This window comes from Hyperoodon ampullatus, assembly GCF_949752795.1.
Source record: "Hyperoodon ampullatus genome assembly, chromosome: 19".
In the NCBI taxonomy this organism is placed as follows: domain Eukaryota; kingdom Metazoa; phylum Chordata; class Mammalia; order Artiodactyla; family Ziphiidae; genus Hyperoodon; species Hyperoodon ampullatus.
In genome coordinates, this window is record NC_136932.1 from 51,419,181 (window position 1) to 51,446,685 (window position 27,505).

Below are 27,505 nucleotides of genomic sequence, written 5' to 3' on the forward strand. Positions count from 1 at the left end.
ATATAAAGCATTTTCCAGAGAGGAAAAAGAGAGAGGACATTCCAAGAAGAAAGAAAAACATGTACCAAGGTTCAGAGTTAGAAGAAGCAGAGGCAAAATCAGATGATAAAATTAAAGCTTACAGAGGAAAAGTAACTTGCCTAAGATCACACAACTGGTAAGTAAAAGGGTTGGGGGCAGTTGAACTCAAGCTGAAGTTATTTATGGGAGTGTGTCATGTGTCCTGAGAGAGCTGAGAATCACTGCTAAGGGTCTGGCGTACAAGTCGTAGGAGCTCGGACTACACTCAGTAGACAGTGGAAAATCACGAGAAATGTTTAAGCAGAGAAGCAACGTAGTCTCATTTGGGCTTTAGAAAGATAATTCTAGCAGTGATTCTTAATCCTGAGTGCAATTAGATTCACTTGAGAAGCTTTCAAAAATTACAGGCCAGAGAGCTCCTCCAGAACAATGAAACCAGGATTTCTGGGGGTTGGACCAAGTTTTCTTTTGTTTTTTAAGTTTCTCAGAGGATTCTAAAGTGCTGTTAAGGCCAAGAACTATTGCTCTAGGAGGATGGACTGCAAGAAAGAAAAGGACTAATATTTATTAAGCACCTACTGTGTTTGAGATTTTGTTCCAAAAGCTTTATACAATAACACACACATATATATAATACATATTTCTAATATGGATAAATGTAGATAGATAGATAGATAGATAGAAAGAAACCTAAGCCAATTCCCACCATTTTGATCTCTGTGTGGGGAACCAGTGTTACTCCTAGCCTTCAAGGTAGGATTATAGGATATTATAATCCTATAATCCCCATTTTACCAGTGAGGAAATTGAGGCACAGAACAGTGAAATAACCTGCCTACAATGGACAATTAAATGATACAACTGGATTCACACATAAGTCTTTCTGACACCCAAAACCCATGCTTTTTCCATTATACACCATTGCCCTATGAGCCCAGCTTAATGCTGATAACAATCCTGCTGGAAGGTATCATGATCCTCATTTTACAAATGAGGAAATTAGACCAAGAGAGGTTAATTTGACCAGGTCACGGCTGACAGGTGGAGAGGCTGGGAGGAATTTAAACTCAGGCTTGTTTTACTCTAACTATATGCTTATGAAAGTAAAATACAGCACATATTCAATACTCCATACAATTCTTTCCTCTGAAAGAAGGAAAGCAAGTTGGATTATTAATCTAACCCAGAGTATTATTCTGAATAAGACAGCCATTCCAAGCGATTTTTCCCTTCCTTCTTGGGTTTCAGGAGGTCAAATCTCTGTTGAACTATCAATCCCAGGGGACCTTTTTTTTTTTTTTTTTTTTTTGTTGCGGTACGCGGGCCTCTCACTGTTGTGGCCTCTTCTGTTGCGGAGCACAGGCTCCGGACGCGCAGGCTCAGTGGCCATGGCTCACGGGCCCAGCCGCTCCGCGGCATATGGCATCCTCCCGGACCCGTATCCCCTGCATCGGCAGGCGGACTCTCAACCACTGCGCCACCAGGGAGGCCCTCCCAGGGGACCTTTTTAAGGCGGGAGAGGGCGCACAAGGAGTTCTGCCATAATCCTCTATCACATTTACCTGAAAATACTTTAACCCCGGCTAAATCCAGCAATACAACTTCCTCACACCCTTATCTAAGCAGCTGAATCATGCTGATTAGTCTCTTTTTTAATTCATTGTTTCCAACTCAAATGAGCATTCACTGCCCATCGGTATTATTGCTTTTTCCCAGTAAGTTCATTTTCCCACTCTTTGAGGATGTTATTTCATATAATTTCTTCCCTCCTCAGCTCTCCAACACTCCCTGACAAAATCTCATCCCACGCCCATCCCATTATTCTTTCTCCCTTCTCTGTTACATCAACAATTTCCACCTTTTCACTGGACCATTCCTTGCAATTTACAAATATCCCCGAGCACCCATCCTTAAAAACATAAAAAACAAAAAGCAAAACCCCAGACGCCTGGAGACCTTCTCAGACAGCGGAGCCCGAGCTCGGCGGAGTCCCCAGCGCTCGCCAGCCCGCGCCCCGTCCGCACTCCTCCGCCCCGCCCCACCATGGCCCGGGGTCCGGGCCTCGCGCTGCTTTCGCCGTCGCTGCTGCCGCCGCTCCTGCTACTGGCGGCGGTGATCGGCCACGCGGCCGCGCAGGACAACTGCACGTGCCCCACCAGCAAGATGACCGTGTGCGACCGGAGCGGCCCGGGTGGCCGCTGCCAGTGCCGCGTGCTCGGCTCGAGCCTGGAGGTCGACTGCTCCACGCTCACATCCAAGTGCGGGCTGCTCAAGGCGCGCGTGAGCGCCCGGAAGAGCGTCCGCGCCCTGGTGCGGCCGAGCGAGCACGCGCTCCTGGACAACGACGGCCTGTACGACCCGGACTGCGAACAGCAGGGCCGCTTCAAGGCGCGCTAGTGCAACCAGACGTCCGTGTGCTGGTGAGTGAACTCGGTGGGCATGCGCCGCACCGACAAGGGCGACCTGAGCCTGCGCTGCGACGAGCTGGTGCGCACCCACCCCATCCTCATCGACCTGCGCCACCGCCCGGCCGCCCGCGCCTTCAACCCCTCGGACCTGGAGGCCGAGCTGCGGCGGCTTTTCCGGGAGCGCGACCCGCTGCACCCCAAGTTCGTGGCGGCCGTGCACTACGAGCACCCCACCATCCAGATCGAGCTGCAGCAGAACACGTCGCAGAAGGTCGCCGGCGACGTGGACATCGCCGACGCCGCCTACTACTTCGAGAGGGACGTCAAGGGCGAGTCGCTGTTCACCGGCCACCGCGGCCTCGACGTGCGCGTGCGCGGAGAGCCCCTGCTGCTGGAGCGGACGCTGGATGAGAAGTCCCCCCAGTTCTCCATGAAGCGCCTCACCAGCGGCCTCATCGCCGTCATCGTGGTGGTCGTGGTGGCCCTGGTCGCCGGCGTGACCGTCCTGGTGATCACCAACCGGAGAAAGTCGGGGAAGTACAAGAAGGTGGAGATCAAGGAACTGGGGGAGATGAGAAAGGAACCGAGCTTGTAGATACCGGCGGGGCTGGGGTGGGGTGGGGATCAGATTTCAGCAAGGTCCCAGACCCAAGTGAGTCACGCTTCTTGATTCTTGGCCCCAAGGAGTCATTCCTCCTCCCAAATTCCTGCCTCCCCCCGCCGCCACCAAATTTAATAGATCCTGTTCTCAGGGTCACCTCTCTTTCTGACTTCTGTCCTGAAGGAAGCATTTCTAAAATTCCTCCCCTTTCAGTCCAACCAGAAACCTGACTCGAGAGTTAAGGGAAGTTTGGCATAGGGTTATGTATAAGAATCAAGTGTCTGTATGACAACCCAGCATCGTTTACAAGTGACACAATCATTGCTGAAGGCTTAAATGCGTTTAGATGGGAAACAACGCTTTTACTGTCTTGGGTTTAGGTTATTGGATTAGCTCCACTTGTATGGTGGCCTTCCTGATGAGGAGTTCGCTACTTGGGCCCAGTAGTATCCTCATTTACCATCGTTTGTACTGATATTACACCACACATGCTTGTCATCGGGAAAGAAGCCTCTTTCAGCTGCCTGAACACATTTTAGATGTCTTTGAGGGCAGACTTTGGCCCAGAAACTCAGCATCTATTCTTCAACTTGCCCTTATTACAGCTGATACTAGCAATATTTCTTTTGTAAAATGTTTGTACATAGGTTGTCCTTGATACTGCTGTTGTGACTTTTTAAAAAAACAATGTAATAAAATATGAAAAAGGCACAAACCAAAAGATGGAGTTTGTGAAAACTTGCTCCAGGTTTATATAAAAAAAAAAGCAAAACCCACCTCTGAACCCACATCTGCCTCTAGTCACTACTCTACTTCTCTGCTTTCCTTCTCAGTTAAACCTTTGGAAAGAGCTGGATTCAGGGACTTCCCTGGAGGCGCAGTGGTTGAGAATCCGCCTGCCAATGCAGGGGACACAGGTTCGAGCCCTGGTCCAGGAAGATCCCACATGCTGTGGAGCAACTAAGCCCGTGCACCACAACTACTGAGCCTGCACTCTAGGGCCCACGAGCCACAACTACTGAAGCCGGTGCACCTAGAGCCCACGCTCTGCAACAACAGAAGCCACTGCAATAAGGAGCACGTGCACCGCAACGAAGAGCGTGTGTTGGGGCTTCCCTGGTGGCGCAGTGGTTGAGAGTCCGCCTGCCGATGCAGGGGACACGGGTTCCTGCCCCGCTCCGGGAAGATCCCACGTGCCGCGGGGCGGCTGGGCCCGTGAGCCATGGCCGCTGAGCCTGCGCGTCCGGAGCCTGTGCTCCGCAACGGGAGAGGTCACAACAGTGAGAGGCCCGCGTACCGCAAAAAAAAAAAAAAAAGCACTGTACGACGATAAAGACTCCCGAACTCTCACAGCCACCAGGCTCCGCCCCGCGGAGCCACTTCCGCCCCAGATCTAGCCCCAGACCTTCCGGGAGGGGAGTCCTCTGCGCAGGCGCCGTGAGACCGCGGAGCTTTCTGGGAAAAGATGGATGCTCACGATCTGTTTCGCCGGCTCGGCGCGGGGGCCAAATTCGACGTGAGACGCTTCTCGGCGGACGCTGCCCGATTCAAGGTACTGTGTGCAGGGCGTCAGAAGCCCGAGTAACTGAGAAGGGGCAGGTGCCGGAGAAGGAACCGGCTGCTGGGGGAGCCGGCACTCGGAGACCCCGTGGCCTGGCTGTGGGGCATTTTCCCTCCCTTGGCGTTCTGCTTACTGTAGCCTTCTGAATGAACTCTTTTTCCCATCCTTTTGTAGACTTTGTTGGGTCTAGCAAGGAAACGTTTCCTCCCGGCCTCCTTTCTGAGTTTATTCAAAGCACAGTTAGAATCCTACTTTCAGAAGTTATCTTTGCTCCGAAAGTGATGGAAAAGAATTTGAAAAACAGAAACAACCCCAAACGGAGAGAACAGATGATTTCACTGTAGTCTCTCCAGGTTTGTCTTGGCATGCGTATGCCTTTAGTGGGCATGTTTTTTTTTATTCCCGCAACTCCATGGCGTGTTAAGTAACCAATGAGAAGAGCGATTTATAATTGGGAGATCTTACATAGGGAAGTAGTGAATGATAAATCGGGAGTAGTTAGGGCCCAATTGTGGAAAATCTTGAATATCAAGATTTCTTGGTATTGGGACTAGGGACATTTGTGTGTGTGTGCAACACGTGTGTTTCTTCTTTGTCTGACGGCATAGCGTAGTTAAAGAGTTTGAATTCTGGAACCAGAGTGATTATTCAGGTAAAATCCTGGGTCTGCCAATTACTAGTTTTGAGACCTTGGTCAAGTTAACCTCTTAATGCCTCGATTTTCTCATCTGTAATATTGCTATTTACCTCGTTAGGGTTGTTGAAGGAAGAAGGAATTTAATATATCTAAACATGCTTAGAAATCTGCCTGACAGCATGTAAATGTTATGCTTATAAGTGTTAGTTGCTATTATTATTATTATTATTACTTTTATAAGGTAAGAAAAGGTATCATCTTGGATTCCATTTGCCCACACACACACTTGTCAGCTCAAACAAATATTTGGTGAAAGATAAAAAAGATGGGGAGTCATTGTACCCACACCCTTACTGCCAGCACTGCTAGGGTGAAAACAGTGCCAGTCTGTCTATAGATTTCATTTGAAATTTTCTGGGTTTTAGATAGGAAAAAGGAAATACGACTTTGATTCTTCGGAGGTGCTACAGGGACTGGACTTTTTTGGAAACAAGAAGTCTGTCCCAGGTGAGTGTGAAGCATCAAGAACTCATCAGGAACTACAAGATGAAGAGAAAAATGAAGCGAGCCTAACTGAAAGGAAGAGGGAGCAGAACAAGAAAAAGAGGAAGAAGATGACTTCAGGTTAGTGCTTGATGTATGTTTTTTTTCTTTTTTTTTTTTCAATTACAGAAATTATGCAAGCTTATGATTACACCTCAGACAGTATACAGCTATTTGTCAGTTGATGGCATTCAGGTTGTTTCCAGGTATTTGTGATTACAGATATTGCTACAATAAGATACCTGTACATATATCTTTTTGTACAGGTGCTGTATTTCTGTAATTAGCATCCTAAATGTGAATTCACTAGGTGAAAGGGCATGCACATTTCTTTCTTTGAACAGAAGCAAAATGACTTCTCACAGCCATGTCAATGCTGGATACTGTTGGTCTTAACATTTTAGCCAATCTCATGAGTGAAACTTTTTTAATTTGTATTTTCTTTTTTTTACATTTATTAAATTTATTTATTTTTGGCTGCATTGAATCTTTGTTGCTGAGCGCAGGCTTTCTCTAGTTGCGGCGAGCAGGGGCTACTCTTCGTTGCGGTGTGTAAGCTTCTTATTGGGTAGCTTCTCTTGTTGCGGAGCACGGGCTCTAGGCTCGCCGGCTTCAGTAGCTGTGGTGTACGGGCTTAGTTGCTCCACAGCATGTGGGATCTTCCCAGACCAAGGCTCAAACCCGTGTCCCCTGCATTGGCAGGCGGATTCTTAACCACTGCGCCACCAGGGAAGCCCTTGTACTTTCTTGGTAACGGGCGAGGTTGAACATCTTTTCATAGGCTTTGTTGGATATTTACATTTCAAGTTTTGTGACTTGTTTGTTTTTACACCTTGCCTGTTTTTCGCAAGGTTTTTTTCTGTACTCAACAATAGGAGTATTTACCTTTTTTCTTTGTCTATTACATCTATTAAGTTTCCTAGCCATTTTACCTTTTTAATAAACTAAATACTTACATATGGTTTTAAAAAGTTATACAATGGTGAAAAGTAAATTTTCTTCCCACTGTTTTGTCTCTAGTCCCCTATTTCTCCAGAGGCAACCACTGTTAATCAATTTCTTAGGTATTTTCCTAGAGATATTCTATTCACATGTATTTAATACCTCGCTTAAAAAACGTGAATGATAGTGTACTCTGTATGCTGTTCTGTTCTGAACCTTCCCTATCCCTACTCCTTTTATAAAAAAACAATGTATCTAGGAGGTTGTTTGGAATGAGTAGGAAGTGCATTACCTTGTTCATTTTAACATAGCATAGTGTCCCATTGTACATTCCATACGTGATTTAACAAGTTCCTGTGTGATGGACATTTAGTTTGTTTCCTCACTTTTACTGTTACAGTGTTGCAATAAATGTTTTACTTTGTGTGTATGTGTGGGTATATCTGTCTGATAAATTCTTAGAAGTGGAATTTCGTAGTTAACAAGTCATGTTACTTTCCTGGCTACAAGGAAGTTTAATAAAGCCTTCCACCGAGATGAATTGAAAAAAGACCTGACACCAGCTTAGGTTGCCCTGTTTTCCTGGGCAACCAGAAACACACAGATATGTCCTATAACCATTTAGCAACAAGTGTGGACAGACATATATATAGTTTTAATTGGAAAATTCAAGATCTTGTGGATGAATAATGATTCAGGTCTATTAATGCCAACTGTCTCATAAAAGGGAACAAAATTTTATTTTTTTAAAAAGTCTTTCCAAAGAAAGAAGTCATTCCAATTGGTGATGCCCACCAGCGATGTACGAGAGTTTCCTTTTTATATTAATTTGCTGCCTCATGAACTGTTGCACCTTTTTACTGTTAATATTGTTCATCTATCTCTTCTTAATTTGTTAGGCCTTATATATATTAAGGAAATTAGCTCTATTGTAGCATACTATGTATACAGATATGTTTTCTAGTTTGTCCCTTGTCACTTATCGTCTTTATTTATTTATTACCATTTTATGTGTTAAATTTATCTTTTCCTTTATGGTTTTTTGGTTTTGTTTTTGCATTCTAAGCATTAAGCTTTTTTTTTTTTTTTTTTTTTTGCGGTACGCGGGCCTCTCACCGCTGTGGCCTTTCCCGTTGCGGAGCACAGGCTCCGGACGCGCAGGCTCAGCGGCCATGGCTCACGGGCCCAGCTGCTCCGCGGCATGTGGGTTCATCCCTGACCGGGGCACGAACCTGCGTCCCCTGCATCGGCAGGCGGACTCTCAACCACTGCGCCACCAGGGAAGCCCTAAGCTTATTTTAAAAAAATTCTCCCATGTTTTCTTATTTGTAGTTTCATTTTGTTATATTGAAATCTTTGACCCTCTGGGATTTTATTTGGTATAAGGAATCAATGAGGAACTAATTAATTTTTTTCCAGATGTCTAGCTAATTGTCCTAATACATTGATATTACATCTTCTCCCCGATGGATTTAAATACAACTTTTATTGTAACTTACTTCCCATATATATTTGGGTCTTTCGACTCTGTTCTATTTCATTGATTTCTAATTCTGTATTCCTACACCAGTACCAGCTTGTGTTAATTAATGTGGCCTTACTTTATAAATTCCAAGAGTGGTATGGCATACTCTTTTTATTGATTGGGCAACTGGATATTTTCTCCCTAAAGTGATCTATAGAGTCAGTGCAAACCCAGTTAAAACTCTAGTAGGCTTTTTTGGTAGAAATTGAAAAGGATTTTTTTTTAAATAAACATGCAGTTACCATGTGACCCACCTATTCCACTCCTAGAATTTACCCAAGAGAAAGGAAGACGTGTGTCCTCACAAAGACTTGTACACAGGTGTTCAGAGTGGCTTTATATGTAACAGCCAAAAACTGGAAATGACCTAAATGTCCTTCAGCAAGCGGAGGATAGACAAATTGTGTATCCATACAATGGAATACTACTTGTAAATAAAAAGTTAAAATTATGGATACATGCTCCAACATGGATGAATCTCAAAATAACTATCCTGAGTGAAAGAAACCAGACTAAATTTATTAAATACTATATGATTCCATTTATATAAAATTCCAGGGGAAAAAAAGCTAATTAATCAACAGTGACAGAAAACGGGACTTCCCTGGTGGTCCAGTGGTTAAGGCTCTGCTCTTCCACTGCAGGGAGCACGGGTTCAATCCCTGGTCAGGGAACTAAGATCCCATGCGCTGTGCAGCACAGCCAAAAAAGAAAGAAAGAAAGAAAGAATACAGGTTGTTACCTAGGGAAGGACTGATGCATTCTAAGGGGCCACAAGGAAATTTTGGGAATGATGGAAATAGTCTTAAATGTGGTGATGGTTTAACAGGTGTATACATAATGTCAAAATGCCTCAAATTGTATACTTTAAATATATGCAGTTTATTGTGTTGGTTGTACATCGGTGCAGTTGAAAAAATTTAAAAGAAATTCCAGAAGCAGTCTTTGCTCATTACTCTTCTTAGAATTTTTTAGGTGTTCGTACATGTTTATTTTCCCATGTCAACTTTAAAGTCAACTACTTCAGTTACCAAAACAATCCTATCATTACTTTTCATTGAGCTAGTGTTATTTATAGATTTAGTGAGAATTGCTCTCTTTAGAATATTGAGTAGTCCTTAAGTATTGTGTTGTGTTTATTGCTATTATAAGTGAAATCTTTTCTTGCGTCATATTTATTTTCTGGCTGGTTGTGGATATAGAAAAGCTGGCTGCCTCATTGACATCTCTTATTGTTTAAATAGTTTTTGAATTAATCCCTTATTGTTTTCAAGTGTACATTTAGGTACATATTACAAAGCTGAAATAACTAAAAAGAAAAATAAGGGAAGGGAGTGAGCTTCAGAGCTCTGATTTTACCAACACACAACTTGCTTCTCCTGTCCCAATTTAAAAATTTTTTTTATTTATTTATTTTTATTTTTGGCCGCCTTGGGTCTTTGTTGCTGCGCGCGGGCTTTTCTCTAGTTGCGGCGAGCAGGGGCTACTCTTCGTTGCTGTTCACGGGCTTCTCATTGGGTGGCTTCTCTTGTTGCAGAGCACAGGCTCTAGGCGCATGGGCTTCAGTAGTTGTGGCACTCAGGCTCAGTAGTTGTGCCTCGCAGGCTCTACAGCACAGGCTCAGTAGTTGTGGTGCATGGGTTTACTTGCTCTGCGGCATGTGGGATCTTTCTGGACCAGGGCTCGAACCTGTGTCCCCTGCACTGGCAGGCGGATTCTTAACCACTGCACCACCAGGGAAGCCCCTCTCCTTTCCCAATTTTTATACCTCCTATTACTTTCGCTCATCTAGTTGCAACCACTAGTACTTTTTCTTTTGTTTAGTGTGAAGGTAAAGTATGGCCTGTTTGTGCCACCTAAGAATGTTGCACTTAAAATCTTTTAATTTTTTAAAAATATATTTTAGAAATTACTTCTCAAGAAGTTTCTACTATACAGTGGATATCATCTGTGGAAGCAAAGATTGAAGATAAAAAAGTTAAAAGAGAAAATAAACTAACTTCAGGAAAGTTGGAGCAGCTCAGAAAAGAAAAGGTTAGAAAAATGTTTTCATCCAATTGTTTTTCTGGCCTAATGACTTTTTCACTATCCTTGGGTTATTCTGTTGGTAAAAGCGAATATGGTTTTGTTTAGAAGTTTACTTACATTAGATTAGATTTTACTTTAATGGAAACTTAAAGCAACGTAGTATTTGTGCTGTGGCTGAAATTTTTAAAGTTTAAAATTGTTGAAAATATCTTGAAATTTTGAAACTTAGGTCAAAATTGATGATGTGTTTAGAATTAAATTTTTAAAATTTCTTATTCCCTTTTGATAAACATGAAATTGGCCCCCTTTCTCCTTTATGTTAAGCTCACACTGGTTTAGAAGGATTTCCTCTAACAGGGATTTGAGAGTTAGAATTCTTAAGAAACCTATTTTATGACTTGGGACTAGGAGGAGTAGAATTCAGAAGAAACAACAAATATACCGTTGTCGCGTTTGCTGCGCTCCTGCCATATTGCAGATGGAGAGTATTGTTCAGCTCAGTTAGTAATCCCGAATCTAGAATTTGGCTGTCTGGATCAGAAAATGGGAAAACAAAAAAAATCAACATCACTTGATTCTGTTTTTGGCACTCAGTCTTAATAAGTAGAGTTTAGGGTAGATCATTAAAAAGCATTGACACTTGTCTGCTAAGTGCCATATGAAGACAATAGATTGATTCAGTGCCTGCCTTCTAGAAGTTTATATAAGATTGTGACTGTGACAGTAGCACATTAATATGAATAACACATTATTCATGACATTGACACATTAATATGAGGAAAGTGTGGATAGATAGGTTTCATTGTTATGAAGGTCTTCCTTCTATGAAAGGGCATGAATTATACCTAATATCTATATCTTGTAGGGATTGGAATTTAACCAGAAAGTTTCATATGTTACTAAGGCTTATCCCAGAAACCGTTACTGTTGCTTTACACCATCTGACAATGTATTTGACCACATTCATGGCAACTCCTTTATTTCACTTTTCAGATAAACTTCTTCCGGAATAAACATAAAATTCATGTCCAAGGAACTGATCTTCCTGACCCAATTGCTACATTTCAGCAACTTGACCAGGAATTTAAAATCAATTCTCGACTGCTTCAGAACATTCTAGATGCAGGCTTCCAGATACCTACGCCAATCCAAATGCAAGCCATTCCAGTTATGCTGCATGTGAGTATGAAGGCCTATAAGTGAGTATGCGTGCATGTGTGTGTGTGTGTGTGTGTTCATTCTCTTTCCTCTGTCTTTGAAATCTTCCTTTCTGCCTTATCTCCCCTTGTTGAAATCCTACCCTTGATTTCAAGGTCCGTCTCTAATACCTGTGCCTCCGTAAGATTTATCTTGATCACTACTGCTAGATGTGATCTTTTTCCTTTGCCAACACTGTTTCCCCTGCCACCCAGTTCTCCATGTGTTTTCTTTTTCTTGCAACATTTGTCTTACACTTTACACTACTATGTATTTGCACTAATTATATTCATCTTTTCCACTTAACTAAGAGTGTTAATCTTCTGAGGATAGGGACTATGTTCTGTTTTTTCATCCATGATTTAGTTTGTAATATTCAAGAACTATTTCAGAAATACAGAATTCTTGCACATAACCTGACTTTGTTTTTATCCCATTACTTTTTATTATTGAAGTCTATTTAAGTACCCAAAAAATGCATAGATTTTAAGTGCACAGTTCAGGGAGTTTCAACAGTGCATACCCTATGTAACCATCAACTCAGTGAAGATGTGTAACATTTCTGTCGCTCCAGACAGTTCTCTCATACCCCTTCCATTCAGTCCTCACCTGACCCCCGCCCAGAGGTAAGCACTTTTCTGGTTTCTATTGCCATGTTTTAGTTTTGCCTCTTATGGAGTCATATAAGTGGAATCATTCATTATTTGCTCTTTTTGGTTTCTTTCACTCTAATACAGTTTTTGAGATTCCTCCATGTTGCATATATCAGTAGTTTGTTACTGAGTAGTATTCTGTTGTATGAATATACCATAATTTGTTTATGTGTTGTTGCTAGAAGCATGAGTTAACTTAGACTTTTGGAAATTAAGTTTTTCTGAGGTTTCTTTTTGTAGTGGTGAGAGCTGACTTTTTTCCCCAACATAACCAAGATGGCTTCAGTTCTAGTAGCCAAAGGGTATGAGTTCCCTCTCTCCTCATCCATACTAATCCTTTTCATTTTCTTTGGGAGCTGAAATAAGAATATATTTGAATGATGTTGTTGACTGACATTATAGTAAACTTGCTTTTAGTTTTCATTTAAGGTTGTTTTTGTAGTGACCTTAAAGCTTTAAAAATCACAGTGACTTTTTGAAGATTGTCACCTATAAATGACTCTGTCACTCAGGTTTTCACCACTTTCTATTTCTTACTTTTAGCCATTCTGTTATTTATTAAAACCTTCCTTAAGGATGGAGCAATGCAGATATCAGGTCAAAAAGTTGGTTTTGTAATTTTACTTTGATAAAGAGGTTTAGGGGAAAGAAAAATTGAAATAATGGAAATAGGGTTGTGAATCATTGGGTTTTAGTTCTCTACTTTCTTTACCCAGTTCAAATGAACTTTAGTAATAATGCTCAGAAACTCTATTGGGGCGGTTGTAGCAGGGGTGGGTAGAAAAGCAAATATGGGAGAAGTTAGAAGAGTGATGGGAATGTGAGTGTTTGGATTTATTATGTATAGTTTTGTTATTTTTATGGCTGGTAGCATTATTTGACTGGGCTCTGAAAAATTTATGTGCTCTTCCTTGTACTTAATATACTCTGTTTTTAGGGTCGAGAACTTCTGGCTTCTGCTCCTACTGGATCTGGAAAGACTTTGGCTTTTAGCATTCCTATTTTAATGCAGCTGAAACAACCCACAAACAAAGGCTTCAGAGCCCTGATTATATCACCAACACGAGAACTTGCCAGCCAGGTATGACTGGTAGTTTCTGAAGGGGTTGTGTTTGTGTTTGTCAGTCATCTTTCTTATTTGAGGGTAATAGGACCAAAAGAGTAAGGCCCGTGTCTTTCTCATGGTCACGTATTCTGTTCAAAGCATACTTCTCTGTATCTTACTGCGTATGGGCAAGTCTTTTAAGTCTTTTCAGTTTTATAAAATATGTTGTTCTTAACATTTATACTTTGGTATATGCTCTAAGATCCTTGAAGTTGGAAGGCTACTATAATATATAGTTCCCCTCTAAAACTTTTTTTCCTCACCTAGAAAAATGAAACCTCATCTCAGTTTTTGAGAAAGTAAAAGTATACAATGATCCACTCCACCCTCCCAATGTGCTTAATATAAAATACATGCCAAGTATGAAATAGTTTTGTAACAGTACTGTATTCTACAAACAATATGTAACAGAATGGAAGAGTTTTGGTTTTATCTCTTGGAACTAGTTTACTAGACCGGAAGAAACTACTGAATCTTACTTAGTATTGACGTTCCAAAATGCTGAGGTTCCAGGTTAATCTACAGATTACTATGGGCTTAATTTCAGGTATTCATGGGTTGATACTAGATTTATTTTGTTAATAATGAAAAAGAGACTATACATCTTATCCAAGTATTTTAGCAGCTCATGTTTTTATCATTTTCTGTTTTAGATTCACCGAGAGTTAGTAAAAATATCTGAGGGGACAGGATTCAGAATACACATGATCCACAAAGCAGCAGTTGCAGCCAAGAAATTTGGACCTCAATCATCTAAGAAGTTTGGTAAGGGGTTCATGCTTGAGACGTAAGGGATTTAGAAATTACAAATATCCTCATTGCTACCCAGAAGTTCTTAAAGTGTAGTTAGTTTGATTTTTAGAGAAGCTGGAAGAGATCTCCTCCTTACCCCCACCCAGTGGTTACATAAACATATACCAGGGGTTACATAACTATATACCAGGGGTTCCCAACCAGAGGTGATCCTGCCCTTCACCCCCACCTCACCCTCTACCCCAGGGATACTTGGCAATATCTGGAGACATTCTAAGTCGTCACAACTGGGGAGAGGTGCTACTAGTATAGGGACAGAAGCCAGGGATGCTGTTAAACATCCTACAACGCACAGGTCAGCCTCCTACAACAAGGGTTGTCTGAACCAAAATGCCAGTAGTGCTGAGGTTGAGAATCCCTGCTATTCTATTGATTGTTAATCTGCCATGGAAATATTCTGCAGATGAGATTGGTTTACATCCCTACTGTTAGATCAGCCAGAGAATCTGTTTTACTTGTCTTTTATCTTGAGCTTCTGAGTAAAGTTGCATTTAAGGAAAGTATTTTCCTGAAAAACAAACAAATGTTTGATAAGCAAACTGGTGGATTATAGTATTCTTGCCTCTTAGAAGCTGAGAAGGCAGATCACATAAAAGGAGAGTAAGGATATAGGAGTTTGTGCTATGATGGATTAAAAAAATATGTATATTAGCTTATTGTGTTGTTGGTGTAGTGCATATAACCACTTCTCCCCACCTGAGGTTATTAACGGAAATTCAGGAGACTTAATTAATTCAAGAGGGATGAATGTTATTTTTGCAATTTGTACCATTTATTTTTCCTTATAGATATTCTTGTGACTACTCCAAATCGACTAATCTATTTATTAAAGCAAGATCCTCCGGGAATAGACCTAACAAGGTACATTACTTTAATAATGTCTTTTATGTGTGTTTTTCATTAAATTGATTATATTTTGTCCTCAATTACTTGCATTATTGCTCTTTGGAGCTTGCTATGTTGATGCTGAAAAAAATGGTTTTCATTAAACTCATAGAAAAGTAACTATCCTGGTCTGGAAGAAAGTTAACAGATTCCGATAAGCAGTTAGTACAAAATTCCCCGAGAAATCTTCGCAACTTTCAGCAATGGCGATGGCGTTCATAAGGTTTGTCTGAGCTTCTGTCATTGCCAGTGGAGCCTCATATCTTTGGGGCTAATGGAATAGGTACATTAATTTATATTTATCTTGTTTTTACCTTTTTCTTGCTTATTTTTCTTATACCTTTTTCTTGTATGATGTGTAGATCTGAGAAGCATCATTGTGGTTTGACTTCTTCATGTGTTGCCACAGGTAGTGAAGCATCTTGGATCTTTCAGTTCAATACCCACAAGTTTTTTTTGTTATTTCTTAGTGTTGAATGGCTGGTAGTAGATGAATCAGATAAACTGTTTGAAGATGGCAAAACCGGGTTCAGAGACCAGCTGGCTTCCATTTTCTTGGCCTGCACATCCCACAAGGTCAAAAGAGCTATGTTCAGTGCAACTTTTGCCTATGATGTTGAGCAGTGGTGCAAACTCAACTTGGATAATGTCATTTCTGTTTCCATTGGAGCAAGGTAATTGTTCTTCCACATTATCCCACTCATTTTTTTAAAAAAACACGTCATTATTTTAGACTAAAAGAGATAGGTTGTGTGGCCTAAGATTGATAAAAAGAGTTTGACTGAAAGAAATATATTCTTTAAAGTCAAGATTGATTAAGCATTTTCTATTTTAGAATAATCCAAAGGGAGATTCTCATATTGTCATATTAATATTCCTATCCTCATGCATTTAGTTGGTTTTTCCAATCCACAAAGTATGACATGAGCTCTGTGGCCACCCAAAGGATTTAATCTCGTTGATGGCTTAACAAAGTAGGGCCACAGAGAAGGAAGCTGATGTTACTGAGCCACTTGATTTATAATTGCTCTTTAAAAATATTTTGGGGAGCATTTATGCTAAATGGTAGAGAAAAGTCTTATGAAATTATGATATTGCCACTTGATATACTATAATGCAATGCATGAAATGGTCAGAGTGAAGATTGTAGCTATATGAAAAAGTGCTTGTAGTACCATGTTAAGTAAAAAAGAAGCCAAATGAACAGTAAAGAATATCCTGTCTGCTTTCAACATAAAACTCCTGTGTATAAAAAGAAAAATAGAACAGATTAACCATAAACATAATTATAAAGGCAGATAACAGACTGGAAAAAGTATTTATACATGGTATAGAGTGTTAACAAAGCCTAAAGATACCTCACCCCAACTGTTTGTCAATAAATAAACCTTCGCTAACCATTAAGAAAAAAATTTAAGCATATGTAACAACCCCCTTTAAAATGTTCTCATTTTACCTGATAATTTTACTTTTAGAAAAATTTTGTAAGTAACTAGACACATGAAAATTTATGACTAGAACACAAGAAAATGTCAAAGTTTATTCTAAAATGGTAGAATTGTGGGTAATTTATCTTATTGTTTATGTCTTTATTTTTTAAAATTTTCTTGAGATAACATTTTTATAATCATAACAAAACATTCAAAGACCTAAATAGACATTTCTCCAAAGACATCCAGATGGCCAATAGGCACATGAAAAGATGCTCAACGTCACTAATTATTAGAGAAATGCAAATCAAAAGTACAATGAGGTATCACCTCACACCAGTCAGAATGGCCATCATCAAAAAGTCTACAAAGAATAAATGCTAGGGCTTCCCTGGTGGCGCAGTGGTTGAGAGTCCGCCTGCCGATGCAGGGCACACGGGTTCGTGCCCCGGTCCGGGAAGGTCCCACATGCCGCGGAGCGGCTGGGCCCGTGAGCCATGGCCGCTGAGCCTGCGCTCCGCAAGGGGAGAGGCCCGCGTAACGCAAAAAAAAAAAAGAATAAATGCTAGAGAAACTAACACAACATTGTAAATCAACTATACTCCAATAAAAATTAAAAAAAGAATAAAGAATAAATGTTGGAGAGGGTGTGGAGAAAGGGAACCCTCTTACATTGTTGGTGGGAATGTAAATTGGTGCAGCCACTATGGAAAATAGTATGGAGGTTCCTTAAAAAAACTAAAAATAGAGTTACCATATGATCCAGCAATCTCAACTCCTGGGCATATATCCTGAGAAAACTATAATTCGAAAAGATACATGCACCCCAGTGTTCATAGCAGCACTATTTACAATAGCCAAGACATGGAAGCAACCTAAATGTCCATTGAGAGATGATGGGTAAAGAAGATGTGGTGTACACACACACACTCAAACACACACACACAGAGGAATATTATTCAGTCATAAAAAAATGAAGTAATGCCATGCAACAACATGGATGGGCCCAGAGATTATCATACTAAGTGAAGTAAGTCAGACAGAAAGACAAATATCATATGATATCACTTATATGTGGAATCTAAAAAATGATACAAATGAACTTATTTACAATGCAGAAACAGACTTACAGACATAGAAAACAAAGTTACAATTACCAAAGGGGAAAGTCAGAGGTGGGGATAAATTAAGAGTTTGGGATTAGCGGATACAAACTACTGTATATAAAATAGATAAACAACAAGGTCTTACTGTATAGCACATGGAACTATATTCAGTATCTTATAATAAACTATAATGGGAAAGAATCTGAAAAATAATATATATATATACACACACACACACATATATACACACATAACTGAATCACTTTGCCATACATCTGAAACTAATATAACATTGTAAATCAACTATACTTGGATTTAAAAATTTAAAAAAGAACGAATAAAACATTTAAAAATAAAAACTTTGTCTTTAAATTAAAATATAAATAATTCGGTACTTATATTGACAGTGGAAAAGGTCATTCTGTTGGCGTTGTGTGTAAATTTTTTCATTTATTTAGAATTCAAGGGGGGAAACAAAAATTGGCTCTTGCAAACTACAAGGGATGTTTTCTTCTTAGGAATTCTGCAGTAGAGACCGTAGAACAAGAGCTTCTCTTCGTTGGGTCTGAGACTGGAAAACTTCTGGCCATGAGAGAACTTGTTAAAAAGGTATATTTGGACTACATTCTTGAATTTTGTTAATGTTCACCAAGCCTTGTATTACTAGGTGTAATATTACTAGCAATTACTTGTATTACTAGCCTTGGAAGACAGATTTATTATGAGCACTTAACTTCCTGGCAGACCCTTGATTGGGGCTCTGCTGGGTCTCCCGCCTCCTGCTGGCAGTTTTGGGGGTCTCTCTGTTCCAGCTTCTCCCTGCCCACACTCTTAACTCCCATCCAGAACTGGCTGCAGGGCCCCCAGCTCTCCTCCCTGTCCCCAGGTAGGGTGGTTAGTGCTGTGGCCTGGATCCCTGAGCTGTGTGCTATTGAGGGGGTCCTGCTGCAGGATTCCTGGGTGGGCCCCCCACCGTGCCCTGGCTGTTTCCATATTTAAGCTGAAATAAAAGGTTTTAGAAACTTAAAAAGGGAGGTTGAGTGCTATTCTTGCGTCATATTTAGTAATCCAGTGGTAAATCGGTAAGAAGCACATTGGAGCAACTCTTGTCTTGAAGGGGAGAGGCTCTCCTCTCAGAATATATTAAGATTTCTGTTGCCAGCTTGGGGTAGGCCAGGGAAAGACCTACCTGCTGCCCTGAATGCCTCCTTTTTCCACACCAGCACACTGTGGGTCTGTTCCAGACCACCACAGTAAAGCCAATGTCACAATAAAGTGAGTCACAGGAATTTTCTGGTTTCCCAGTGTATAGAAAAGTTATGTGTACACTATATTGTAGTCTATTAAGTGTGCAATAGCATTATGTCTAAAAAACAATGTACATACCTTAACTTAAAAATACTTTATTGCTGAAAAATGCTAACCATCACCTGAGCCCTCACTGAGTCATAGCAGTAACATTAAAGATCACTCACTGATCATAGATCACAACGGCAAATATAATAATAATGAAGAAGTTTGAAATATTGCGAGAATTACCAAAATGTGATACAGAGATGTGAAGTGAGCAAATGCTGTTGGAAAAATATGGTGCCGATAGACTTGCTTGAACGTTGAGTCGCCACAAACCTTCAAGTCATAAAAAACACAATATCTGCAAAGTGCAATTAAACAAAGTATGCCTGTATATATCTGCCCCTGAATCTCCCCCATCACTCTGCTGGTTTCTTAGAGAACTGGGGCATTAATGAATAGGACACTAGAGTGGGGTTTTTTGTTTTATTAATGAGTTAATAGAAATATAGTACTTACAATAGTGCTTGGCACATAATAAATGCTATTATGTGCCTGTTTTACTAATGTTCTTAAGGATATCATTTGGCAGTAGGAAATTTAAGGTTTTCACAGATACTCAAATGGAATTAGACACCAGAGATTTTTAGTCATGTATAAACTTCAGGAGTTCTGTGAACTTTCTGAAATTATAGGTAACATTTTGTGTGAATGTGTGGTTGCCTGTTAGAAAGCTTCATAGCTTTCTTTCATTAGATTCTGAAAGGGTGCGTGGACCAAAATAATAAGGTTAAGCCCTAATGCTGACAGTCAAAAATACAGAAAGCTGGTTTGAGAGAGAGGTGGGGTTTGATGATATTAATGTAAAAAAAATCATTTGCTCAGGGCTGCTGGTTGATAACTGAGATTTTATGGAACTTGATATGATAAAGATTATATTGAGAGAACTGAGAAACAAGGACTAAGCTTTGGGGAATACCCACAGTTAGGATAAATAACAGATTAAAATGACAGTTATTGGGGCTTCCCTGGTGGTGCAGTGGTTGAGAATCCACCTGCCAATGCAGGGGACATGGGTTCAAGCCCTGGTCCAGGAAGATTCCACGTGCTGTGGAGCAACTAAGCCCGTGCACCACAACTACTGAGCCTGAGCTCTAGAGCCCGCGAGCCCAACTGCTGAAGCCCATGCACCTGGAGCCCGTGCTCTGCAACAGGAGAAGCCACCACAATGAGAAGACCACGCACCACAATGACGAGTAGCCCCCGCTCACCGCAACTAGAGAAAACCCGCACGCAACAACGAAGACCCAATGCAGCCAAAAATAAATAAAATAAATAAATTTATTTTTTAAAAAATGACAGCTATTACGTTTTAAGAAGAAACAAAAATGTTCTGAAGCACAGAAGCAATCAGATGATTATTTCAAAGAGGGGGCATCCATTGCTGTAGAAAGATGAAGGGGAATTAATTAGAAAAGATTATTGGAATTAGATGGAGAGCCTGTACTCCACAACAGGAGAAAGAACCCATTGTAGAGAATGGATGGTGAGGAAGACAGAGGCAGACTTGGACCTCTGGTCTAAGAAATTTGTCAATTTCTAAATTAAAATGAACTAAAATATGAAATACTGCAGTTATATTCTTGATTATGGATTATGTATGCTTTCTTTTAGGGTTTCAATCCACCTGTTCTTGTTTTTGTTCAGTCCATTGAAAGGGCTAAAGAACTTTTTCATGAGCTCATATATGAAGGTATTAATGTGGATGTTATTCATGCAGACAGAACTCAGCAACAGGTAAAGTCATGCATACTTTCAAAGCAATAAAGAACAACTAAATTATTTTTAATTGGCGTTAAATTTATGAAGTACTTGTTTTCCATTCCTAGAGTGGTACTAAAACACTTAATATATGTTCTGTTAACCAGAGAGATAACACAGTCCATAGCTTCAGAGCAGGAAAAATCTGGGTTCTTATTTGTACAGCCTTGCTAGCCAGAGGGATCGATTTTAAAGGTGTGAACTTGGTCATCAACTATGACTTTCCAACCAGCTCAGTGGAATATATCCACAGGATAGGTGAGTCGTGTGCCCCACCCCTCTACTCACCTCTCTTAGCACCACTACCAGTCCCTTCAGCATGCTCAAGTTTTTAGTGCTGTGAAAATCCAGTCACTTGTATATGTGATTCTTGAAGTTCCCATTCCGCCCAAAAGTAGGGTTTTTTTTTAATGGTCTGATTTCTCTTAGGTCGAACTGGAAGAGCCGGGCATAAAGGAAAAGCTGTTACATTTTTCACTGAAGATGATAAACCATTATTAAGAAGGTAAATTAGGAGAAAAAACTTAGCATTAAGTGGCAAAATTGCTTCATTATTCTCATACACAGTTAACGGATAATTGCAAAATGGCTGTGTCCCAAATTCTGTTATGGTATTAGTCAAACAAACTTTAGCCATGAAAAAAAGAAAAATGATCAAAGGGCCTCATTTTTGCCCTTCCATTGTTAGATTTTGGAAGTATTCACAATGGAATATTCATTAAGTTTCAGACTCACAGGCTTCCTTGGTGGCACAGTGGTTAAGAATCCGCCTGCCAATGCAGGGGATATGGGTTCGAGCCCTGGTCCAGGAAGATCCTACATGCCATGGAGCAACTAAGCCCGTGGGCCACAACTACTGAGCCTGCGCTCGAGAGCCTGCGAGCCACAACTACTGAGCCCATGTGCCAGAACTACTGAAGCCTGCGCACCTAGAGCCTGTACTCCACAACAAGAGAAGCCACCTTAATGAGAGGCCTGTGCACAACGAAGAGTAGCCCCCACTCGTTGCAACTAAAAAGGGCCCGCGCACAGCAACAAAGACCCAATGCAGGCAAAGATTAATTAATTTAAAAAAGAAAAAAGTTTCAGACTCACAAAATTCTCCCAATAGCCTTCACTTGATATTACTCAAAATGTAATATTAAGGTTTTTGGATTAATTAATAGTTTAAAGTTAACCCCTGAGTCTCTTATAGCCCTGTCAAAATGATCTCTTATCATGAGTGTATTCTTCCCATCACTCTTAGGGCCAGCTGGAGTTTTATGTTTAGTCCCAGGATCACCTGTCATAGAGGAAAAACTGTTTTAGTAACGCACTCTCATATTCAGTTGTAGCCCCTTGAAGCCTGGGTAACCTGTGATAGATACACTTTTAGAATCTTATCTTAATTTAGCCCATCGTCATAGATTTTAATATAGAAGCTGAGTTTCCTACATTTGGGCTGCTTACAGGAATTTTAGGCTGATGATAATTGGCAATAGTTCATATTTCTAACAAATGAAGTTGAGTTGTGGATGTAGGCGGTTTGTACTTTATTCTGTTTATCAGTTTTGGCGAAGATTTTGCTTCGTGCCCTCTGAGCCTTGCCTCTGTCAGCCTTGATTTTGCTGTGATCAGACTTTCACATGTGGTATGTAGGGGAGTACATTGCAACAGCCTAGATTCACCTGAGTTCTCAGCAACTCCAAGCATGTACACCTGATGACCCCCATATCAGTGCAACTGTGTACCTCAGTTTTCCATCTGGGAGATGGGGATAATGGTAGTATTTACTACAAAGGGTTGTAAGGATTGAATAAGTTACTACAGTAAGTCTCCTACATACAAACAAGTTCCGTTCCGAGAGCGCGTTCGTTAAGTCCAGTTTATTCATAAGTCCAACAAAGTTAGCCTAGGTACCCAACTAACACAACTGGCTACATAGTATGTACTGTAATAGGTTTATAATAGTTTTCACACAAATAATACATAAAAAACAAACCCAAAAATAAAACATTTTTAATCTTACAGTACAGTACCTTGAAAAGTACAGTAGTACAGTACAACAGCTGGCGCTTCTTAGCAGTACCAGCTACCTCACCGCTGCTTTTATGCTTGCCTCCGGACACCCTGGGCTTGAAACAAAGATACTGTGCTACTGCACTCTATACAGTACTGTACAGTAAAGTACACAAAAGCACAACCACTTGTAGAGGATGTATGCATATGACAATGTACGCCAGACGTGAACTAATTTACATGATTGGGCGTGCGAACGCATGTTTACATCTTTGAAAGTTCAAAACTTGAAGGTTCATGTGTAGGAGACTTACTGTATACATGAGAAGCTTGAGACCATGTCAAGCTTTATCATTTAATAAATTTAAGTGTGACTGACTTCACTCAGTGTCTCATCCAATACTGGGCTTAGTAGCTTTTTAGGGCTTGTTAAATATTGAGTAGAAACAGCTGCTATCTAAAATTTTCATCAAGACATTGATTTCAGTCCAGAAGACCATTCTCTTAGTAATCCAGTATGACTGCATCTGGTAATAATTGGTAATAATTTATCAAAACGCTTTACTGGATTACTTTTTTGTTTGTGTAGTTTTAGTTCCTCTTATATTGTGCAGAGGGTTTATGTACATAAACATCAGTTTGACAAGATACAAATTTACGTTTATGGGTACCTTTTTCAGTGTTGCCAATGTTATCCAGCAGGCCGGATGTCCTGTCCCAGAATACATAAAAGGTTTCCAAAAACTACTAAGGTACAATCTTGAATTTACCTGGAGCTTCTCTCTCTCTCTTTACATATATATTCTTTTTTTTTTTTTACAACTTTATCGGAGTATAATTGCTTCACAATGGTGTGTTAGTTTCTGCTTTATAACAAAGTGAATCAGTTATACATATATATTCTTGATTTCACACTCTTATACATTATAGTTCTAATAATACTACTATTTTTAGAACATTTTAAGATTAAAAATTTTCCTTTTAAATATTTGTGAATACTGTCTGTTCTTTCCCTGCCAGTTTTTCATCCTTGAAATTTTAAGTATTCAGATTTTTAAAGTATTATTCAACGTGAGTGAAATATGCTAAGATTTTGTTCTAATTCATAAAACTGGTAAAAAGCAGTTAATTGGCCAAAATCAAACTCTGGTGTTTGTTAGCACAAGATATAAGAGTGACACATGACATATTTTAATCATAATCAGTGCCTTTTAAAAAATTGGTTGAATTTATCATCCCTTTTGGTTACCTCTCTAGATGCTGTTAGGTTAACCTAGTATATTAAAGTGGATACAGTGGTGTCACTGTAAACCTGTAAGTGGATGAAGGAAACGAATTTTGTGAACCAAAGAACCAAAACTAGTTTTAGCTCTTTTAAATTAAGTTGCACTTAATTCAGTTCTTTCTTTGTACCTTTCAGTAAACAAAAGAAAAAGATGATTAAGAAGCCTTTGGAAAGGGAGAGCATTAGTACAACTCCAAAATATTTCTTAGAAAAAGCTAAGGATAAGCGGTAAGTATATGGTGAAAGTTACTGTTTGATTCTGGCATATTCTTATAACGTAAGCATTATTTTTCCTTAGGATAGATTTTTAGAAGTAGAATTTGATAGGTCTACAGTCCATTAGAGAATGTAATAAAAGTAATATATCTTAGGTTGCCTGTGATTTAGAAACTTGGATACTTCAATCTTGGAATTTTTCTTTATCTGTATATTAATGATCTGTTTTTCTCCATCTTTGAAAATATGATTTCAATTCACTATGAATTAGAATTGCACTGTCCACCATCTCCACACAGCCTGTATCTGGGCACACTACTGAGGCCAGTAGTTAGGACTGCTGACTCACACTGATGGAGTCTTCCTTCAAGCTCCATATTCTGGGCAGGATTTCAGTAGGATCTTGGGCTTATGCTGAAGTACATTGTAACACCTCTGAACAGTATGACTTGGGTAAATTTGTAGTCATTTAGCTGAGTTTTTGAGGATTTTAAAGCATAGATTTTTTTTTTTTTTTTTTTTTTTTTAGCATACACACAGGACTACCTTTTTTGCCTGTTACTGCCAGGAAACTACATGATTTCATAGGGGTGGGCTAAAATATTCTGCACAGTACTATTCTTTCCACTATTTAAGGAAAAATGACACTCTTCAAATTCTATCAGTACCAAGCAATATATAACGTATATAAAATGTAGGCATACGCGGAGCAGCTGGGCCCGTGAGCCATGGCTGCTGGGCCTGCGCGTCCGGAGCCTGTGCTCCGCAACGGGAGAGGCCACAACAGTGAGAGGCCCGCGTACCGCAAAAAAAAAAAAAAAAAAAAAAATGTAGGCATTTACCAAGTACTTCCTGTCCACCTTCAGTCTCACTACATATATAATATGTAGTAAGGTGTATGAATGGATGTAAAATGAGACCCCGTTCCTGAAGTTAGGGAAAGGAGATTACATGAAAAAACTTAGATAATAATTTTTAAATAAAACAGAAGTTTAGAGAAGGGAAAAAATCATTATGGATTGGTGTAGTTACAGAAAGTTTCAAGGAAGTAGAATTATGTTCAAGGATAGGTAAAATTTAGGCATGTAGAAGGAACAAGGTGAACCCAGGCAAGAAAACCTGCACTTTCCTTCTGAATGAAAGCGTCTGCCTGACATTTTGTATTGATTGTGAGAAATAATGTTCAGCCCCAGTACATAGACTGTACAGAGTGTCCCAAAGGGTTTGGTGGTTTTAAGCTTTAATAACTTGGGAAGAATAAATGTTACAACCTTACAAAACTACATCATTTGAAAGATTATTTTAATTTAACTTGTACTTATTCAGTTTTGTGTGTTCTTAATACATTTTTATTTTTATTCTTTGTGGCAGCAGTTCCTGGGTGACAGACCAGTGGATTGGTAGAGAAGGTTGCCCTGCTTGGTCACCTTATCTGTCTCATTAGACTTTTTCTTGTGGTGGGCTGCTGCAGAATTGTTGTGTACACATCAGAACCTCATTCTTTGAGTGATCTTAAAGCAGGGATTGGAAATGCAGTCCTTTCAGGCACTGAGCCGCAGCTGATAAAAGTTTTTACAAAGGTCGAAAATTGACTAGAGCATAAGATCATGGCTGTGTTGAACTGTAAGAATAAAATCAATATTTTAAATAATGACACTTTAATTGCAGATTTTTGTAAGTTTGTAGCTTTTATGATCTGAAGTTATTAAAACTTAAAGCTGCGCTAAGACTTTGAGGACACCTGGTATAAACCTTGTCACTAGCCCCCTGCTTAAGATGCTTTGGTTCTCTCTCTATTTTCTTCACATTTAAAGGCCATACTTCTTAACATAGCATACAAACAAGACCTGATCTGAGTCTAGTTTACCTTTCCACTGTAGATGTTGCTTTAATGATCCTGCCCACACCTGTGGCCTCAGCTCTATGCTGATAAATCTTAAGTCCATATCTTCAAGCCCAGCTTTCCAACTGAGCTATAAACCTGAAGCCTGTTGGCTAGTGGGTGTCACTTCAGGTGCTGCAAACTCAAACTGGTGTAGTAGGGCGTAGGGGAGATTGGATTTGGAGCCAGAATAACTGGCTCTAATAACACCTTTTCCTGTGTGATTTTGGACAAGTCACTTCACCTCTCTAAGCCTCTTTCCCCCTATATATAATGGAAATAGTTATATAAATAATACCAACTCAGAGTTGGTGGAGGATTAAATGAACTGATACACATCTAAGAACTTTGCATTACTATACTGTCATGTGTGAATATTGATTATTTTCTCAAAACTCTTTTTCCTTTTCCTGTGTTAACAGTTAGTTGATGGCATTCACCATTCACCAAACTCTAAAATCAGACTGTCATGTCTAAAATTTTTACCAGTGTCATATCTAATATTTATTACCAGTGTGTGATGATCAGCAAGTTACTTAACCACTCTACCTCATTTTCCACATCTGTAAAATGAGGATAATAATAGAATCTTCTTCGTAAGTTAGGAAGACTATCTGAGTTGATACATATAAATGACTTATAAACAGTATCTGGCATTTAATCAATGTGAACTCTTCTTATTAATTCAGGATCAGAATCTGTCTTTTATACCATATTGTGGTGTAGTTGACTGTGGTGTTTCTGTCTCACTTAGGTGGATGTGGTTTTCTCAAGGACAAAGACACATCTTTGTGTTCCTAGTGCCTCGTATACTTGATTATACAGGAGGTTTCAGTAAATGTTTATTAAACTGGTAGAGTTTTGGGAAGTACATATATCTAAAATTTCTAATTCAACTTTCATTGTCACAGGAAAAAGGTCACTGGTCAGAACAGCAAGAAGAAAGTAACTCCTGAGGACAAAAGTTAAAAACAGGCTTCTAAAAAGACTATATCACAAATGTGATTTTATGATTCCAGCATGAATGTTGTTTTCATGGAATACATTGTCTTATAATCACCTGTACCAAACATATGAAATCAACTACAAGAACATGGGACTAGTGAAAAATGATCCTAAACTGTCAGTGCATCATGTCAAGTTTCAATTCATAGGTGATTTTTTAAATGATTATATAATGGAAAAAACATTCATTGACATTCATGTGGTTTGAATCCAGAGTGATGCTTCTTACAGAAGAACAAAAGTTTATGCTAAAAATAACAACACCCAAATGTGGTGAACTGGATTTTTCCCCTCAGGTGTGAAGGAGGGTGTCATGTATGCTGTGGAGAGGCATTTGGAACCACATTGTGAAGTAAAGTCTTGAGGTTGAATGCCCCTTCCCACCCACTTTTTTTGGCGGGGGGGATGGATAAGAAGCAGCACGGGCTGTCTCCCAAGAATAAACCTACTGCTCTCTTTATTTCACTGTTTCTTAATTTGTTGATGGCCTTTTGTGATATGAGCCACAAAAAGATGCCTTTTATATGGCTGGTTGTTCAAGTTCACTAGG

General features: G+C 39.8%; 2 protein-coding genes across 3 annotated transcripts; both read left to right on the forward strand.

The window, feature by feature from the left end:
* DDX52 (DExD-box helicase 52) lies at positions 1-27,415 on the forward strand. 2 transcript variants are annotated; one of them, XM_079726297.1, is made up of 16 exons: positions 1-157; positions 4,391-4,582; positions 5,654-5,852; positions 10,145-10,272; positions 11,260-11,445; positions 13,054-13,197; positions 13,875-13,986; positions 14,823-14,895; positions 15,390-15,593; positions 17,974-18,064; positions 20,423-20,545; positions 20,677-20,827; positions 20,999-21,074; positions 23,248-23,319; positions 23,988-24,080; positions 26,862-27,415. In XM_079726297.1, exons 2-16 carry the CDS (start codon positions 4,496-4,498, stop codon positions 26,917-26,919), a joined length of 1,797 nt encoding a protein of 598 aa, XP_079582423.1. In that variant the 5' UTR covers positions 1-157; positions 4,391-4,495; the 3' UTR covers positions 26,920-27,415. The 2 variants fall into 2 exon arrangements, with proteins under 2 accessions (XP_079582423.1, XP_079582422.1); XM_079726296.1 differs by lacking the exon at positions 1-157 and having other exon boundaries at positions 4,059-4,582.
* On the forward strand, positions 2,065-3,024 carry LOC307068123 (tumor-associated calcium signal transducer 2-like; the record flags this gene model as incomplete). Its single annotated transcript, XM_079725791.1, is given in 3 exon segments — positions 2,065-2,415; positions 2,419-2,442; positions 2,446-3,024. Coding segments are annotated over 3 exon segments (954 nt in total).
* Positions 27,416-27,505: the final 90 nt, after the last annotated feature.